This window comes from Cervus canadensis, chromosome 18 (assembly GCF_019320065.1).
Source record: "Cervus canadensis isolate Bull #8, Minnesota chromosome 18, ASM1932006v1, whole genome shotgun sequence".
Classification (NCBI taxonomy): Eukaryota; Metazoa; Chordata; class Mammalia; order Artiodactyla; family Cervidae; genus Cervus; species Cervus canadensis.
This window is the reverse complement of record NC_057403.1, coordinates 14,552,950-14,572,770: the sequence shown is the minus strand read 5'-3', so window position 1 is coordinate 14,572,770 and position 19,821 is coordinate 14,552,950. Positions and strand designations below refer to the sequence as shown.

The 19,821-nt window shown below is 42.6% G+C and overlaps 2 protein-coding genes across 2 annotated transcripts in view; both read left to right on the top strand.

Moving 5' to 3' along the window:
- LOC122421234 (cationic amino acid transporter 3-like) overlaps positions 1 to 19,821 on the top strand; it is a 214,225-nt gene that overhangs the window by 173,629 nt on the left and 20,775 nt on the right. The window lies entirely within an intron of this gene.
- Positions 9,214 to 15,870, top strand: LOC122420191 (cationic amino acid transporter 3-like). The gene is given in 11 exon segments (XM_043435040.1): positions 9,214 to 9,583; positions 11,415 to 11,573; positions 13,034 to 13,211; positions 13,494 to 13,606; positions 13,774 to 13,996; positions 14,166 to 14,305; positions 14,410 to 14,512; positions 14,703 to 14,890; positions 15,087 to 15,253; positions 15,526 to 15,634; positions 15,782 to 15,870. Coding segments are annotated over 11 exon segments (1,839 nt in total).

Below are 19,821 nucleotides of genomic sequence, written 5' to 3'. Positions count from 1 at the left end.
AACTGGAGGAAGAAGTAAAATACTAATCATCCCAGAAAAAGCTCCTCCTTGTGCCTATTTCCAGCAGAAAGATAGAGATTGTCGCATAGGAAGGAAACTCAGGTCCCTGTGTTGTGTCATGAGTTGCACTTTATGGAGGAGGAAATTGCAACCCACTCCAGTATTCCTGCCTGGAGAATCCCATGGACAGAAGAACCTGGTGGGCTACAGTCTATAGGGTCTCAAAGAGTTAGACATGCCTGAGCAACTTAGGAGCAGCAGCATAATTAATATGCATAAGATACGTACATATAATATACTGATTAAAATATATGTGCTCATTGTTTATCTAAATTCAGTGTATCTGGTTGTTTTGTAATATTATTTGCTAAATCTCTCAGCCCTTGGTCTCTATGCATGTTATCTGTACTCTAAAATCCTTTTGGTATAAGAGCATTAGTTACATTTCCTTGGGGCCCACCCTTATGACCTTATTTGAAGTGACTTAGCAGTAGCAACCATAATTACCTCATTTTAAAATAATTTTCTTCATTTGAAATGTGAAGTGTTAGTCGCTGCAGTCATTTCCAACTCTTTGCAACCCCATGGACTGTAGCCCTCCAGGCTCATCGGTCCAAGGGATTCTCCAGGCAAGAATACTGGAGTGGGTTGCCACTCCCTTCTTCAGGAGATCTTCCTGATTCAGGGATGGAACTCAGGTCTTTCACGTTGCAGGCAGGTTGTTTACTCTCTGAGCCACCAGGGAAGTCTTTTCTTCATTGAAGTCTCACATTTGTTTATTTTTGGCTGCATCAGGTTTTATTTGTGGTGCTCTGGCAAAATAGTTGCCAGGTGGGCTTAGTCCAGACAAAGGATCAAATCCCCGTCCCCAGCATTGGAAGGTAGATCTTAACCACCAAACCACCCTTCCACCACATACAGTCACATTCCAAGGTCCTAGGGATTAAGACATCAACCTATGAATTTGAAAGTGGAGAGTTACCTTCAGACCATGACACTTGACCCATTCATGCTTCCCAGTAGCTGAAACAGTGTCTGGAACACAGTAAGTGCTCAACTGTATTTGGTGAACCATGTAATGAAAAAATCAAACATATCTGTAATATTTCACATGATCCAAGATGAGGAATCTTTTATTTACCAGGAATTATCAAAGGGAGACCACAGTATTTGCTTTGGAGGGGAAATATTTTGTTAAACTACTTAGACTAGAAAATGAATCTTTAAAGGCATATCTCATCTATCAGTGGTGCATCCTAGATCATGTTGCAGGAGAAAAGAAATGCAGAGAGAAATTGGGAAGAGGAGAGAGAAGAGAATGGTGGGGCAGGGGGTGAAGGATTCTGTGAGATGAGAACGTCTTCCTTTGATCTGGGCTCATTTCATATGAAAATCATGACGTGATGGATGTAGGTGGGTATCTCATGGAAAGCTGTGAAGGCTTTTTGAAATGATTATTCTTGGTGTAGATTGATTAGGGGGATAAAACAATTGGCAGAAGCAGGAGACAGAGTGAATCATGGAGGAAATTCATAAAAATAGGTGGTCCCCACAGGGCAGGGAGTCAGTGAGTCATTGTGAACAGGGCAACAAGATGATGAAGGGGTTGGGGAGATGACTGAGGGTCTGCTGTCTCTCCAGGGGTAGGGGTACAATGTGGACACCCTCTAGGCTTCACACATTCCTCTCCTCCCACCCCATGCCTCCCCACTTTACTGGCCACGTGAGCCTGGAAAAGTCACCTAACCTTCCCTCTAACCCTCTAAAGGCTTGGCAAGGAAATGGAGAAATAAGACACAGGATGAGTTCTTATATAACCTATGTAAAATTTCAGAGGTAAGATGTTTGACTCTGTTGATGAATTTAAATAACAATCAAGGTAACTAAAAAGAAAAGAGGGTTTTCCCTGGCAGTCCAGTGGTTAGGATTCTGCACTTTGAACTGCAGAAAACTAAAAGTCCATCAGCTATGTATGTGGTGCAGCCAAAAAAAAATAAAAAATTTTTACAGAAAAGAGCTATTTCTGTAACATCTGGTCTTTTAATATAATAACTAGAATTATGACTGATGACAATTTGCCAGGACATATAAGATTTTTAGGAATTTCATATAATTTTTAGAACATACATTAATAACATTTATCCTTCCACTATAACCTTAGAAGGTTTATCATCACTTATTTCACAATAATACTCATGTAATTATATGTACCAATATGCCTGATTATAATACTGCAGAGGCTCTCAAAAAATGTTCAAATTAGCTAGAGGTCAAAAAGTACTTCATTTAAAATTTGATTAGAGCTCTTAAACATTTCATCAAAGAGAATCATAGGTCTCTGTGAAACAATGATTATCCATCTACCAAAGTGACAATAAAATATTTCAAAAACAAATACAGACAGTTACAACAGAGTATTACTGTTGTCAAAATTAGGAGACAAAACTCTATATCTGCACAAGCTTCCTTTTAATATTAAAATTCACTCAGTTGAATTTATCCTCATCTTAGCCAGTCCTAAAGCCAGAACAGAAGTTTTTTTCACACTCCTTTTCCACAAACTTTCTATAATTTCCTTTATTACATTCCAATTTTGTCTCGTGCTTCTCTGCTCTCTTTAATGTCACTTTAGGACAAAATTACCTTCTTCCCCCTTAACAAAAGACATGTTTTTCCTTATAATTTTTTAAAAATTTCCTCAAACACAAAGATGTTTTCCTTATTAATTTTGGTAGCTCTAATTACACATATTAATCAGAATTCTTAACCCTTAGCAACCTTAATTTGTAATGAAATCTAAGAATTAAGCACCTGACTGCTTGTTATATCAGTATTTCTTAAAATTGAAGTAAAGGACTTCCGTGGTGATACAGTGGTTAAAATTCTGTGCTTCCAACGCAGGGAATGTGGGTTCAATCCATCTGGGAACTAATATCCCACATGCTTCGAAGTGCAGCCAAAAGTAAATAAACAAAAAATAATAAATGAAGTATAATTTATTTAATTATTATATTAGTTTCAGGTGTACAGCCTAGTGATTCAGTATTTTCACAGATTAGACTCCCTCAAAAGTTATGACAAGATAAGGGGTATCATTCTATAATCTATCCTTATAGTCTACCTATTTTATACATAGTATTTATATTTGTAGTAGTTTGTATTTCTGAATCCCATATCCCTAATTTCCCCCTGCCCGCTTCTCTCTCTCCATTGGTAACCACTACTTTGTTTTCTGGATCTGTGAGTCTGTTTCTCTTTTGCTACATACATTCATTTGCAATATCTTCTAGATTCTAGACAATAAAGAATCTACCTGCAATGCAGGAGACCTGGGTTCAATCCCTAGTTTGGGAAGATTCCCTGGAGGAGGGCATGGCAATCCTCTCCTGTGTTCTTGCCTGGAGAATCCCATGGACAGAAAAAACTGATGGGCTACAGTCCATGGGGTTCAAAGAGTCGGACACAACTGAGTGACTAAACACACACACACACACACACACACACGTAAATGATACTGCACAGTTCAGTTCATTTCAGTCACTCAGTCATGTCCAACTCTTTGCGACCCCATGGCCCATGGCATACCAGGCCTCCCTGTCCATCACCAACTCACACAGCTTACTCAAATTCATGCCCATTGAGTGATGCCATCATGTCCATCAGTGATGCCATCCAGCCATCTCATCCTCTGCCATCCCCTTCTCCTCCCACCTTCAAACTTTCCCAGCATCAGGGCCTTTTCAAATGAGTCAGTTCTTTGCATCAGGTGGCCAAAGTATTGGAGTTTCAACTTCAACATCAGTCCTTCCAATAAACACTCAGGACTGATCTCCTTTAGGATGGACTGGTTGAATCTCCTTGCAATCCAAGGGACTCTCAAGAGTCTTCTCCAACACCACAGTTCAAAAGCATCAATTCTTCTGTGCTCAGCTTTCTTTGTAATCCAACTCTCACATCCATACATGACTACTGGAAAAAGCATAGCCTTGACTAGATGGATCTTTGTAGACAAAGTAATGTCTCTGCTTTTTCATATGCTGTCTAGGTTGGTCATAACTTTCCTTCCAAGGAGTAAGCGTCTTTTAATTTCATGGCTGCAGTCACTATCTGCAGTGATTTTGGAGCCCCCCAAAATAAAGTCTGATACTGTTTCCCCTGTTTCCCCATCTATTTGCTATGAAGTGATGGGACCAGATGCCATGATCTTAGTTTCCTGAATGTTGAGCTTAAAGTCAACTTTTTCACTCTCCTCTTTCACTTTCATCAAGAGGCTCTTTAGTTCTTCTTCACTTTCTGCCATAAGGGTGGTGTCATCTGCATATCTGAGGTTACTGATATGTCTCCCAGCAATCTTGATTCCAGCTTGTGCTTCCTCCAGCCCAGCGTTTCTCCTGATGTACTCTGCATATAAGTTAAATAAGCAGGGTGACCATATACAGCCTTGATGTACTCCTTTCTATATTTAGAACCAGTCTGCTGTTTCATGTCCAGTTCTAACTGTTGCTTCCTGACCTACATACAGATTTCTCAAGAGGCAGGTTGGGTGGTCTGGTATTCCCATCTCTTTAAGAATTTTCCACAGTTTGTGGTGGTCCACACAGTCAAAGGCTTTGGGAAACAACACTCAGTCATAAAAAAGAACTAAACTCTCCACAACAGCATAAGCCACTTCATTACATCTTGTATGGTTAGCTTTTTAAGAAAAATTAGAGTATTTTAAATCAATTATACTTCAATTTTTTATAAGTTAATGTCAGAGTTAACTGGAACTTTCCAGTCAGCTCGGTGGTAAAGAATTCATCTGCCAGGCAAGAGACACAGGTTCGATCTCTGGGCCGGGAAGATCCCCTGGAGAAGGAAATGGCAACCCACTCCAGTATTCTTGCCTGGAGAATCCCACAGACTGAGGAGCCTGGCGGGCTGCAGTCCATGGGGTTGTAAAGAGTCGGACACGACTGAGTAACAACAACAACTAAAAGCCAACTACTACATGGAAGTCCCATTTGGAAGGTCTGTGCCCAATGTTTTAGCATGTGGGTCTCTTGAGGCAGGTCAGAATTTAGTCAGCTCTTCACCCGCCATTCACCACTCCACTTCCCGCTCCCAGGATTTCCTTCACTGAAGAGTAGAGCTCCTGACCTCTTGCGGCAAGTGTCACTTCAATGTCTCTGCGCTCAGCTCTCCCAGCCAACAGAGCTCCTTGAAGAAGACCAAGGCACCCTCCCCTTTATCCTCTTCCATCCTTCTGTGCAAGGCTGGACACCAGGCATGATGCTTGTTCCATGCTTGTGTTGCCTGAATTCACGTCAGAGATGTTAAGCTGTCCTTCTCCTGGTTGGGGTCCAGCTGGGCTTCGGGATCCCCCACTGCCGGGAGCCAGCACACGAGATCCTACCCATGACAAAGTCATGAGGGAGAAAACCTGACAGGCAAGGAGGATCAGGTTTTCAGAGATTCCGAAAAGCTGCCCCCGGTGCTCACCTTAAAGATGATATCTGTCTTTCTGATGCTTGCTTCAATAGACTACTCCCTAATTTCTGTGACACAGGCAGAAGGCCTTCCCCGATCTCTTTCCAAATAAGAATCAATTTAGAAGTTTAATCAATAAGTTTCCCGGGTGGTGGTATTTTATGAGATTATCCAGGGTGAAAGGAGTGTTTTAATTTAAACTCCTTTGCTGGTATTTTAGTTTGTTTGGCAAATGCATTTATGCCCTTGGTACTAATATGCATGATTGCTTATAATACCCTAGTCATAAAACAGCATAAAGAACCTGATCACATAAAGGCCCTAATAGGCACAGAGCCCTTCAGGGGTGAGGAAGCCCTATTAGAGAACATAAAAATATTATTCTAAAAGTGGTTATAGTTAAAGATTTAGAAAAATAAGAGTTTAAAATTGTTAATTTTAACCAGGAATGCTAAACAGGGGCTGCCTCACTGGAGCTGCAGAATCTTTGTGTGGTAAACCTTTTAGATAAATTTAACTGATAACTTCTGCAAAAGGACTGACCTTTGTGTTCATTAAAGAATAGATTACGGAAAACAGCTTTGCATTCACCTAGGTCATAAAATGTCAATAGGCCCCAAGGCCAGAAGATAATGTACAAGACCCTCATAAACAAAGAAGTATGCAGAAAACACTCTGGTTTCGTGAAGAACAAGCTGATGTAATGTTAAACTATCCTCCCCTTAGAAATGTACTAATTTAGGGTATAAAAGCCACAGTAAAAAATAAAGCATTGCCAGACTCTGCCAGAGCCTGCAAACACCCCCATCTGGTCATTCTCTCTCTCTCTTTCTCTCTGTCTCTCTCTCTGTCTCTCTCTCTCTCTCTCTCTTTCTCTCTCTCTCTCTCTCTCCCCGACGCCGTTCATCCTGAGGGTACCCCCTGGATCCTGCCAAGGCTGGACCCCGGCACCCCACCCTGGAGCGATTCAAGTGATGTGCAGACTGTAGGAAGTTGAGTTGTGTAAAAGGGCTGGGAGGGAGAAGGTAGTAAGCAGGGTTCCCAGATTTACAGTCCTTTCTTCACAAGGTCCTTGATGATCATGCGAATTCAAGTGTCCGTGAAAATAATCAATAAACAACCTGTAATGGGAATAGGGTAGTTTTCTCTGAGCCAAAATGAGTATTATAGTCTGGAAGACAGAGTCAGACAGCTCTGAGCACCTGCTCTGTTGAAGCATGGTGTCCAGCGCAGTCTTACACCTCATCCAAGCAAAGAACAGACATTACACCCAACAGGGTATATTCCTTCAAGGTTTCAAAAGAGACAGACTTAGTACATAGACACTGAGGCAGCAGCTCCCTAGTGTCTGGGAAGGGAACCTTATCTTTCAGGGAGTGTTAACACAGGCTCCATGAGAAGGGCATTTCTTTTTTTTTCCCCATTTATTTTTATTAGTTGGAAGCTAATTACTTTACAACATTGTAGTGGTTTTTGCCATACACTGACATGAATCAGCCATGGATTTACATGTATTCCCCATCCCGATCCCCCCTCCCACCTCCCTCTCCACCTGATCCCTCTGGGTCTTCCCAGTGCACCAGCCCCGAGCACTTGTCTCATGCATCCAACCTGGGCTGGTGATCTGTTTCACCCTTGATAATATGCTGTGGGAGAAGGCGAGGGTGGGATGTTTCGAGAGAAGGGCGTTATTTTTTATCTTCAAAACAGATGCTCTTACCTCAATGGTTAGAGCAGATGAGCTGTGAAGGTTGGGCGAGCTGTCTTAATTCACACAAAATTCATGCTAAACCATGGGTAAGCGAAAATGACTTCCCCATACCTCAATAAGTGAACATCTTCTCCATCACAAGCAGATAAAAATCTTAGAACCATATGATCCAGCAATTCTACCTCTGAGGATATACCCAGAAGAATTTAAAGCACACTCTGGAAGAGACTTTTGTACACTCAATGTTCACAGCACCATTATTCACAGTAGCTAAAGCATGCAAGCAACCCAAGCACCCATTGACCATCAAATGGATAAGCCAGGGGGGTACATACAAATAAGACTATTATTCAGCACTAAAAAAGGGAGGGAATTCTAACACATGCTACAACATGAATGAAACTAGTGGACACAATCCTAAGTAAAATAACCTGACAGAAAGGACAAATATTGTTTGAATCCGCTGAAATGAAGTAACTAGAGTGCTCAGATTCATAGACACAAAAAGCAGAATGATGACTGCCAGGAACTAGAAAAAGAGAAAGGGAGAATTTTTGCTTAATGGGAATAGAATTTCAGCTTTGCAAGATGAAAAAAGTTCTGGAGTTTTCACAAAACATGAATGTACTTAACACTACTGAACTGCACGCTTAAAATGATAGGGTGGTACATTGTGTGTTATGTACATTTTGCCACAATTAAAAAAGACCTCTCAGGACCTACCCCGAGGGCAACCGTAGAAGAGTCAGGGCTGATAGCAAAACGGCAGATGCTCCCCGCCCACCCAGCCCCATCTCCACCCCAACAGCCCAGGGGTGAGGACCGTCGTCTGTGCTCAGGACTTCCCGTTTTTGTTCTTGGAGATGCCTCAGTTCCAGCCCCACACGGCTTAACCTCAGTCTCCCTGACTGACCCAGTGCTCTAGGCTCTGCTCCAAGGATCCAGTAAGTCTCGGGTCACCCTCTTCTGTAGGAGACTGGGCGCTGAGTTCACATCCTCCCAAAGAGACCTCTGCAATCCCAGAGTGCAGCCCGGCTCCAGCCTGAGGGTGGAGAGACCCTTTTTCCAGATGAAAACAGGAGTTGGGGACTGTACGTATGAGGAGAGTTAGGGTTTGTGGGGTTGGATCAAGTGTGGCTACTTTGAGACTCTTTTTAGACTCTTTAATATTCAAGCAATATTAAAGATTCCCCTTATACAAAGTTTATGGTGTGACTACTGATGTCAGTCTCCTGTATACTGTTGGCCTCCGTATCTGAGAGTTCCTCCTCCATGGATATGGGGACAATTTAAGAGACTTGAGAATCCTCCAATTTTGGTAACTGCAGAGATGACTGTATGATGATTTATATTAAATTGTCATGGGATTTGCTGCACCCAAAAACTCTGTGAAGCTGGCTCTACTGCATATCATTGGCAGCATTTTTTAAATGGTGATAAAATATAAATGGGCTTCCCTGGTTGGCTCAGTGGTAAAAAATTCACCTGCAATTCAGGAGATGCAGGAGATGTGGGTTCAATCCTGGGGTTAAAAAGATCCCCTGGAGTAGGAAATGGCAACCCACTCTGGTATTTTTGCCTGGGAAATCTCATGGGCAGAGGAGCCTGGCAAGCTACAGTCCATGGGATAATGGAGTCAGACACATGAGTGACTGAGCACACACACACACACACACACAAAATACACATAGCACAAAATTTGCCATCTGAAACATTTTTAAGTGTCCAGTTCAATAGTATGGCACATTTTGATGCAACATATTTTGCTCCCCTCAATTCTCATACACTTCCAGTAACTTCAAAAGACATTAAAAGTTTTTTATTCATGTTTGTAGAAACCATAGCTTAGAGATGAAGAATCTGTCTGATGTGTTATTTTGCCCCCTGCACCCCTTAACTCCATTATTCCAAGGAATTATACTCTCAGGGTCAAGGGCCAATGGACAATCTTTTTTTTTTTTTCCATTGGACAATCTTGATGGTTTTGTGTCTTGTTTTCTCTGCACATCGGAGCCCCCTCAATCGTGTCTAGGATGCTGCATCAGTATGTTCGCCAGTTTGGTCAGAAACTTATCCACAAGCGGCCACTGGAGCCCAGACAGGAGTCCGAGAGACCCACGGCTTATCTGAACACCCTCCACCTGGTGGCTGTGGGTGTGGGCAGCACCCTGGGAGCTGGTGTGTACATCCTGACTGGTGAATTAGCCAAAGTGAGAGCTGGACCAGCGACCGTCATCTGCTTCCTGGTGGCCGCCCTGTCTTGTGTGATATCTAGTCTCTGCTTTGCTGAGTTTGGGGCCCGGGTACCACGCTCTGGTACTGCGTATCTCTACAGCTACGTCACTATGGGTCAGCTGTGTGCCTTCATCACTGGCTGGAACCTCATCCTGTCTTATATCATTGGTGAGACGATGGATTGAGGAGAGAGTGTGGGGCTTAAGATCAGGAAATTAGGCGGTGGGTTTCAGGTCTTCACTCATTCATGAGAACATTTTTTTTTTTCATTTATTTTTATTAGTTGGAGGCTAATTACTTTACAATATTGTAGTGGTTTTTGTCATACATTGACATGAATGAGCCATGGAGTTACATGTATTCCCCATCCCGATCCCCCCTCCCACCTGCCTCTCCACCCGATTCCTCTGGGTCTTCCCAGTGCACCAGGCCTGAGCACTTGTCTCATGCATCCAACCTGGGCTGGTGATCTGTTTCACTATAGATAATACACATGTTTCGATGCTGTTCTCTCAAAACATCCCACCCTCGCCTTCTCCCACAGAGTCCAAAAGTCTGTTCTGTACACCTGTGTCTCTTTTTCTGTTTTGCATATAGGGTTATCATTACCATCCTTCTAAATTCCATATATATGTGTTAGTATGCTGTAATGTTCTTTATCTTTCTGGCTTACTAAACTCTGTATAATGGGCTCCAGTTTCATCCCTCTCATTAGAACTGATTCAAATGAATTCATTTTAATGGCTGAGTAATATTCCATGGTGTATATGTACCACAGCTTCCTTATCCATTCATCTGCTCATGGACATCTAGGTTGCTTCCATGTCCTGGCTATTATAAACAGTACTGTGATGAGCATTGGGGTACATGTGTCTCTTTCAGATCTGGTTTCCTCAGTGTGTATGCCCAGAAGTGGTATTGCTGGGTCATATGGCAGTTCTATTTCCAGTTTTTTAAGAAATCTCCACACTGTTATCCATAGCAACTGTACTAGTTTGCATTCCCACCAACAGTGTAAGAGGGGTCCCTTTTCCCCACACCCTCTCCAGCATTTATTGCTTGTGGATTTTTGGATAGCAGCCATTCTGACTGGCGTGTAATGGTACCTCATTGTGGTTTTGATTTGCATTTCTCTGATAATGAGTGATGCTGAGCATCTTTTCATGTGTTTGTTAGCCATCTGTATGTCTTCTTTGGAGAAATGTCTGTTTAGTTCTTTGGCCCATTTTTTGATTGGGTCATTTATTTTTCTGGAATTGAGCTTCAGGAGTTGCTTGTATATTTTTGAGATTAATCCTTTGTCTGTTTCTTCATTTGCTATTATTTTCTCCCAATCTGAGGACTGTCTTTTCACCTTGCTTATAGTTTCCTTTGTTGTGCAAAAGCTTTTAAGTTTCATTAGGTCCCATTTGTTTATTTTTGCTTTTATTTCCAATATTCTGGGAGGTGGGTCATAGAGGATCCTGCTGTGATTCATGTCGGAGAGTGTTTTGCCTATGTTCTCCCATTCATGAGAACATTGTTTTTGACCTTGTGGAGTGAAGTGGATAATAGTGGCAAGAAAACCCCACAACTTCACTGTACTTAAGTCTATCCTGTTTTTCTTAAATAATTGGACCAAGAACCCAGAGGAAACAGAACAGTAGGGAGCGGGTGAGAGGGAGGCATGGCCCACAGGCTCATTCCCTCCCCTTAGTGAAGTCTTTGCTCAGCTGTTGCCTTCATGGGATTTTATTTACACCTGGACTCAAATTTTCAATCCACACCTTCCAGCTACCTGATCCCAACTTTCTGTTATATTTTCTTGTATAAAATTGATTTCCTCATAGCATATTAAATAGCTGACCTATTTTGTGAATCATCTAGGTCTGCCCTCTCCAACCCAAGAAAAGAAACTCTTTGAGATTAAATATTTTGTGTGAGCTCCCCCCACCCCCAAAAAATATATCAAGAATCGGTTTATGTTTGTCAATGAATATTCCTTCTTCTGTTGTTGCAGCCACGGCCAGCGTGGCCAGGGCATGGAGTTACATCTTTGACAACCTGATTGGGAACCACATCTCTCAGGTGTTACAAGAATCTTTCTCCCTGAATATGCCTTACTTCCTGGCCAGGTATCCAGATTTTTTTGCCCTGGGCCTGGTGCTGCTGGTCACAGGTGAGAAAGGGGTCAGGAAGCAGGGAGTAGGGTGTAGAAGGGGGAGGTGGGGTGGGAAAGGCTTGGGATTGAAGGATGCTAGGGGATTAGGACTGGAAAGGAGGATGTGTGACATGAAAGACCAGAAGGTAAGACATAGACCATTGTTTCCCACCCTTGGCATTATTGACAGTCTGGGCTGGATCATTCAAAGGTGTGGAAGTGTGCACTTCAGGTTTAAAAAAAAAGATTCTTGTTGGATGTTGAGTAGCATCTCTGGGAAAATCAGAATGTCTCCAGACATTTCCAAAAGTCAGTTCAATTCAGTTCAGTCGCTCAGTCGTGTCCGAATCTTTGTGACCCCATGAATCGCAGCACGCCAGGCCTCCCTGTCCATCACCAACTCCCAGAGTTTACTCAAACTCATGCCCATAGAGTCAGTGATGCCATCCAGCCATCTCATCCTCTGTCGTCCCCTTCTCCTCCTGCCCCCAATCCCTCCCAGCATCAGGGCCTTTCCCAATGAGTCAATTCTTCGCATGAGGTGGCCAAAGTACTGGAGTTTCAGCTTCAGCATCAGTCCTTCCAATGAACACCCAGGACTGATCTCCTTTAGGATGAACTGGTTGGATCTCCTTGCAATCCAAGGCACTCTCAAGAGTCTTCTCCAACACCACAGCTCAAAAGCATCAATTTTTCAGTGCTCAGCTTTCTTCACAGTCCAACTCTCACATCCATACATGACCAATGGAAAAACCATAGCCTTGTCCAAAAGTCAAGAGGTAGACAAATCATCCCAACTGAGGATCAACTACTTAGACCTATAAGTTTCTTCTCTGTATTAAGACCAAATATGGATTATCTTCTTATAAAAATATCTTTTAAATTTTTATTTGTTTATTTGGCTGTGATGGAAATTAGATATGGTGCACAGACTCTCTACTTGTGCCCTCGGGTTCCAGAGTGCAAGGGCACAGGCTTGGTTGCTCTGCAGCCTGTGGGATCTTAGTTTCCTGACTAGGGATCGAATGTGCATCCCCTGCATTGCTAGGCAGATTCTTAAACACTGGACCATCAGGGAAGTCCCCAAAGATGTGTTTTAATTGAGAGGAAATTAATATAGCATAAAACTAAAGATTTTATTATTTTCCCCAGCTTTATTTAAATATAAATACAACACTGTACAAATTTAAGGTTTACATGAGATGATCTGGTACATGTATATATTGTGAGGTGATAGTCACTGTAAGAATTTAACCATCTTAAAGTGTACAATTCAGTTGTACTTAGTTGTTGGGCAACCATCACCTCTATCTAGTCCAAAACATGTTCATCACACTAAAAGAAAACCCTGTACCACTGAAGAGTCACTGACTATCTGTCCACTACCTCCAACCACCAGCCCTGGGCAACCACTAGTCTGCTTTCTGTTTCTATGGATTTGGTTATCTTGGATGTCTCATATGCCATCTTTCCCACAGGACTACAGATTCTGGGAGTTCGTGAGTTGACCCTGGTTAACAAAGTGTTCACAGGCATCAACATTTTGGTTCTTAGCTTCATCATCCTCTCTGGCTTCATTAAGGGAGACCTGCAAAACTGGAAGCTCACGGAACAGGACTACACATTGAGCATATCTGGATCTACTGACACCTCTAGGTTAGAAGGATTCCCTTGGCCATTGTAATGCATGTGAGGGTGCAGAACTGGGAATATTGTGGGGACTAAAGAGATCTGGCATGCTGCAATTCATGGGGTCGCAAAGAGTCGGACACAACTGAGCTACTGAACTGAACTGAACTGAACTGAAAGAGATCTTGGTTGATGGATCCAGATAACAGGGTCCTGGAGCCCAGGACTTGTGATATTAAGGGAGAAGCCCAGTAGAGGTGGCTGAACTCACCTTACCCACCTTCTTCCTCATCCCTTCTCTCATCATAGCTTTGGCCCTTTGGGTTCTGGAGGGTTTGTGCCCTTTGACTTTGAAGGAATTCTCCATGGAGCAGCTACATGTTTCTACACATTTCTTGGCTTTGATTTCATTGCCACTAGAGGTAATATGGTTATTGTGTGTTCCATCAGGGGTTTGGGGCCAATTTGGCTGCCCTTGGCATTAGGGGTTGGGAGAAGGTGATCCTGGTTTTGAACATTGAGAAGGGAATTTAATTTTGTGATTTCACTCCAGTGTTTACCTGACCCAGTACTTCCTCCCATCCTGCAGGGGGAGAAGCCATAAATCCTCAGCGATCCATCCCCATCAGCATCATGATCACTCTCTTCATCTGCTTTTTGGCATAATTTGGTGTCTCAGCGGCACTCACCCTTATGGTGCCATACTACCAGATTCATCGTGACAGCCCCTTCCCACAGGCTTTTCTCCACGTTGGCTGGGACCCTGCCAGATATTTTGTGGCTGTTGGCACCCTCTGTGCTCTTACATCCAGGTCAGTATCATGGCTTTCTCCCCATCTACTGTCAGATACTCAGGTATCCCAGTCCTTGGGATTGAGAGACAAGAGGGAAGGACACCTTGCCCCGTGTAGACTAGGGAATGGATGCCCTGGTCTCTCCTGCTTCTCCACATCCCCAACATGCTCCCACTTTCTCTCCCAGCTTCCTGGGTACCATGTTCACCACCCCTCCTGTGATCCGTGCAATGGCAGAAGACAGGCTCCTTTTCTGGGGCCTTGCCCAGATCCATGCCCGCACCCATACTCCCAACATGGCCATCTTGTTTGCTGGAAGCTTTGCAGGTGGATAAACAAAACCCACTACTTCATTGTTTGACTTCCCTAATTTGCATGTTTCCAGTGATTTCTCACACTCTCTCCCCACCTTGTTCATGCCCTCTTTCTAGGGGTCATGGCATTACTCTTCAAGTTCAGGGATCTTGTGGACTTCGTGTCAATTGGGACTCTGTCTGTTTACTCCATGGTGGCTTTTTCTGTGCTTGTCCTCAGGTGAGACCCCACTATACCTTGACTGGGGACCTTGGACTTGTAGGGATTAATGGGGTTGTAATCGTCTTCTGCCTTCATGCTGCCTTCTAAACGTGCTTCTCTGCTTAATGCAGGACAGATGTGGAATAGGCTGTGTGATGTTGGAAGAGCAGGGGCTGCTGTTAATACTGCCATAATGCCTCTAATTCAGGTACCAGCAAGATCAGAATGTAAGCAAGAAGGAGAAAACTGAGATGAAGCCTGAAGTTGAAGGAGGTCCTTTGGACTCTGTACCTGAAGCAGAAAACTCAAATATTCTAAAGAGTCTGTGGTTTTCTACCAGCACCAACCCCAGCCAGAAATCTGGCCAGATTGTCTATGGATGTGCCTCCCTGCTTGGTGAGCACTGGGATTTCTCTTTGGTCATACTCTGAAACTGACAAGATGGGTGGGAAACTGTGTCTTTGGCAGTTAAAGAGGAGTCATGGAGATATGATGGCCCTTTCTGATGTAGGCAGTTTCATGGGTGGACTCAAGATCCTGACATCTTTGTCTTCTGGGCCCAGCCTCTTCTCCTCCACCTTGACCCTTGCAGTTCTCCTGCTGACCATCCTGAGTGTGATCCTGGCCCAGTGGCCCAGACATGTGTTCTCTGGAGACCCCAGCCTCACAACAGTGGCTGTGCTGCTGCTGCTGCTCATCACTGGGGTCACAGTCATCATCTGGAGGCAGCCCCAGAGCCCCTCTCCTCTTCAGTTCAAGGTAGGTGACCTTACATGTCCAAACTGTCTACCTTATGTGAATGAAGTCTGCATGCTTTGAGGTCTAAACATCTTTGCTAGACCAAGGAAGAAGGAGATTTGCTAAAACAAATGGACCCTTCCCTGACCCACTCTCAGTGCTTTACATACACAATCTCAGTAGGCACTGAACATACAGCCTGAATTGGACTAAACGTGTCCCGCCCATATAGGGTAGGGTCTCCTTTTCAGACGTCTGGGCTGTGTTGAGGAATGAACTGACTCTGCCCACAGGTCCCTGCTCTGCCTGTCCTCCCACTGGTCAGCATCTTCGTGAACGTTTACCTGATGATGCAGATGACCTCTGGGACCTGGGCCCAGTTTGGTGTCTGGAATGTGATTGGTAAGTGGTTTTCTGGGATGAAAACTCCACTTGAGTGACTGAACCCAAGCTGAACTCCCCCAAACTGTCTTAATAAGAGACTTATTGGGCCTTTGTAAATGAGGAGAGCACCTACTTTTCCTTCTCACTGTCTCATTTCCCTACTAGGATTTCTCATATACTTTGGATATGGAATCCGACACAGCCTGGCAGGGAACAATCATCAATAGCCACCAGCCTCCACCTCCCAGACTTGACAAAAACATATCAGGTCCTGAAGCATCTTAACCACAGGAAAGAGATGCTATGTGGAACCACTCCATGCACTGGAGAATCTGCTGGTTCAAGAGACACTTTGAGCCTCGATGGAGTATGAAGGTGGAATACATTTACAGCCACGTATTTTTGCCAGTGGGCAAAATGATTTTGATGTTTTACAATTTGTAAGCAAATTTTTAAAAGCATTATATTCATATAGATTCCTGGGTCAGGAAGATCTACTGGAGAAGGGATAGGTTACCCACTCCAGTATTCTTGGGCTTCCAAAGTATTCTTGTGGCTCAGCTGGTAAAGAATCCACTTACAATGCAGGAGACCTGGGTTCAACCCCTGGGTTGGGGAGATTCCCCGGAGAAGAGAAAGGCTACCCACTCCAGTATTCTGGCCTGAATAATTCCATGGGGTTGCAAAGAGTCGACACAACTGAGTCTTTCCCTTTATTCATATAGAAAAGTGCATGCTTCAGAAGTGAGCAACAAGGTGATTTTTCACAAAAAAGGAAAACAACATAACCAGCAACTAGAGGAAGAAATAAAATATTAACATGCACATAAGAAGCACCTTCTTGTACCTAATTCCAGCAAAAACACAGAGATTGAAACACACATAACTACATATTTTGTCAAGAGTTACACTTTACATATTAGCATACAAATAGGTTGAAAGTAACAGTAACGGAGCAGATATAATGTGCAAACATAATACTAGGAAGCCAAGGCAGCTATATTAATATCAAAGTAGACTTTAAGAAAAAGAGAATACTCACTGATAAATTGGATCATTTCATAATGATAAAGCAAAACAGTCATTTTTATCCCTCCCCAACTTTATTAAGTTATAGTGTAGTGGTGGTGACTTAGTTGCTAAGTCATGTCCAACTCTTTGTGACTCCAGGGACTGTAGCCCGCCAGGCTCCTCTGTCCATGGGATTCTCCAGGCAAGAATACTGGAGTGGGTTGCCATTTCCTTCTCCAAGGAATCTTCCCGACCCAGCGATGGAACTCATCTCTCCTGCATTGCAGGTGGATTCTTAACTGACTGAGCCACCAGGGAAGCCAGTCACATACTCTTAGAGTTACACAACAGAGTTGATGGGGAAAAGTTCTTTATTGAAAAAAATACTCCTACTTTGCCAGAGGAGAGGGAAGAGGGTGGGAAGTAATGGTTGGCTGATAAATGGCTGCAGTTGCATAGAACTAAAAGGAAGTGAAATTGGAGAGACAAGATTAAAAGGTGGTTGCTGCAGAATTAATGTCTAAATTGGGCTTAGAGACATTGAAGATATTGATAATAATGAAGTAGAGGACTGTTGGTGGGAATGAACAGCTGATGTAGAGTGAACGAGGGATGGAGGTCAAGATATTGAGTACAAGTTATTAGATTAATTTAAAAAACAGATGAGGATGAACAGAATTAGGACATACAATATCTTACAAGTTATGAGATAACAGGCTTAGAAAGCAGTTCATGGAGACTGATTCTTTTGAGTAAAATTTTGATGGAAGAGGCTGACATCACCTGATTGCTGTTCTTCCCTTACTGCTGGGGAACAACCAGGTATTCTGTGTTACCCCATGTGCTGTAACAGGCAACACAGAATACTGTCCATGAAAGAATCTTGATGAGAAGTTGAATCAGAATGTACTCAAGCTTCTAGGTCAACTGCTAGTTCATAGAAGACCTAAGAGTTTCAGCCAAAAACACTATTAGCCAAAACCAGAATGTGGACAATTTTCCAGCAAGGAAAAATGATGCACTTTCTGTAACAGTTAAATGATATGACCCAAAGTGGAGAGTTAATGTAGACATACCTTGGAGATTGAGTTCCAAACCACTGCAATAAGAAGTGGCAATAGAGTCACACAATTCTTTGTTTTCCCAGGGCATATAAGTTATTTTACACCCCACTGTAGTCTGTTCAGTGTGCTATAGCATTGTCTTTAATTAAACAATGTACATACCTTATTTTTAAAGATGTTATTGCTAAGAAATGCTTGCCATCATCTGATGACTCAAGGTTGCCACAAAGCTTCAAATGTAAAGAAGTAAAAAATGCAGTATTTGCAAAGCACAACAAAGAAATGTATATCTGTAAATATGTATGTATGTATCTTTATATTCAATTTATATGTAATTAGCATTCACATAAGTATTAATATTCATAAAATGTGTGCCTATGTAAAGTATTTGTATTAAAACAGTACATAATGTATAGAATGTTATAATTGGGTAAATTAATTAAAATGCGGTAAACAACATAGATGTGTATTATGGAGAAATGTTTTATAGAAGTGGGTGTGGATGTGGGTGTGTGCACTCATTCACTCAGTTGTGTCTGACTCTTTGTGACATGGACTGTAGCCCCCTAGGTTCCTCTGTCCATGGGATTCTCCAGGCAAGAGTACTGCAGTGGGTTGCCGTTCCCTTCTCCAGGGGATCTTCCCAACCCACCGATCAAACACACATCTCCTGCATTGGCAAGTGGATTCTTTACCACAGACCCTTGTGGGAAGCCATTTTATAGATTATACATTTGATCCATCATCTCAGTTTCCTGTACAATCATTTGTATGTGCGGTTTTGGCAGCAGACTTTAAGCAGATGGAGATATATGTCATGAGTAACTTGATAGCTAGGGAAAGGATAATAATATTAAAACAATAATCAGCTATAAAGCAGTGTGGAAAATTTGCCTAGTCCCAAGGGGAAACAATTAATCAGGTCATTGAAAGGGTCAGTCTATGTTACATTTTGCAACCATTTTGCCCCTTGGAAAACTTTTTCCATGTGTTTCTCAATGTCTTCTGAGATAGTAATGTAAGTCAAAGAAGTCATGTGAGTAATAGTTTAATGCCTTCTTGTTTGGCCAGTAGAAAATCTAGGGCAATGCTATTCTCTAAAACCTACTTTGGCCAAGCATTTTAGGTATATCTGTTGTGCTGCAATTCTTTTTGTGGTTTCTTCAAGTTATTTGAGCAATGCTGGCTTATAGATTTCTAAGTATATTCCTGCTTACATATACCCTTGGCCCAGGAACCAAGATTCCCAAAGACTTTGCCACCAGCTATCTTGGTATCCTGCTAATATGGATCACTTAATTCTGTAATGGGGAGGTAGCATAATGACCCAATACGATAAACCTACTTGCCAGTTATTGAGACATACCTTGGGAAGATAGATTAGTTCCAGTACCACATATGAAGACAAAACCCAGGAGAGCAGAAGGCAGATTTGGACAAATGGGGACCCTCATACACTCTTGTTGGGAATCTAAATTTGTGCAAACACTATAAAAAACAATATGGAGGTTTCTCAAAAAACTAAAATTAGAACTACCATCTGACCCAGCAAGTCCACTCCTGGATATATATCCAATAAAAACAAAAACACTAATTTGAAAGGACGCATGCCCTTCAATGTTCATAGCAGCATTACTCACAATTGCCAACAAATGGAAGCCACCTAAGTATCCATCAACAGATGAATGGATAGGGCTTCCCTGGTGGTCCATTTGCCTTCCAATTCAGGGTACACAGATATATGATGCCTAGTCCGGGAAGATCCTACATGCCATGCAGAAACTAAGCCTGTGAACCACAGCTACTGAACCTGCATCCTGCAACTACTGAAGCCCTTGCAACTAGAAACCATGCTCTGCAACAAGAAAAACCCCACAATGAGAAACTTGTTCACTGAAACTAGAGAGTAGCCCCTACTTGCTAAAACTATAAAAAGCTCATGTGCAACAAGGAAGACCCAGCACAGCCAAAAGTAATATAAATTAACAATTTTTTATTGCTTGTAGACTTTTGGATAGCAGCCATTATGACTGGTGTGTAATGGTACCTCATTGTGGTTTTGATTTGCATTTCTCTGATAATGAGTGATGTTGAGCATCTTTTCATGTGTTTGTTAGCCATCTGTATGTC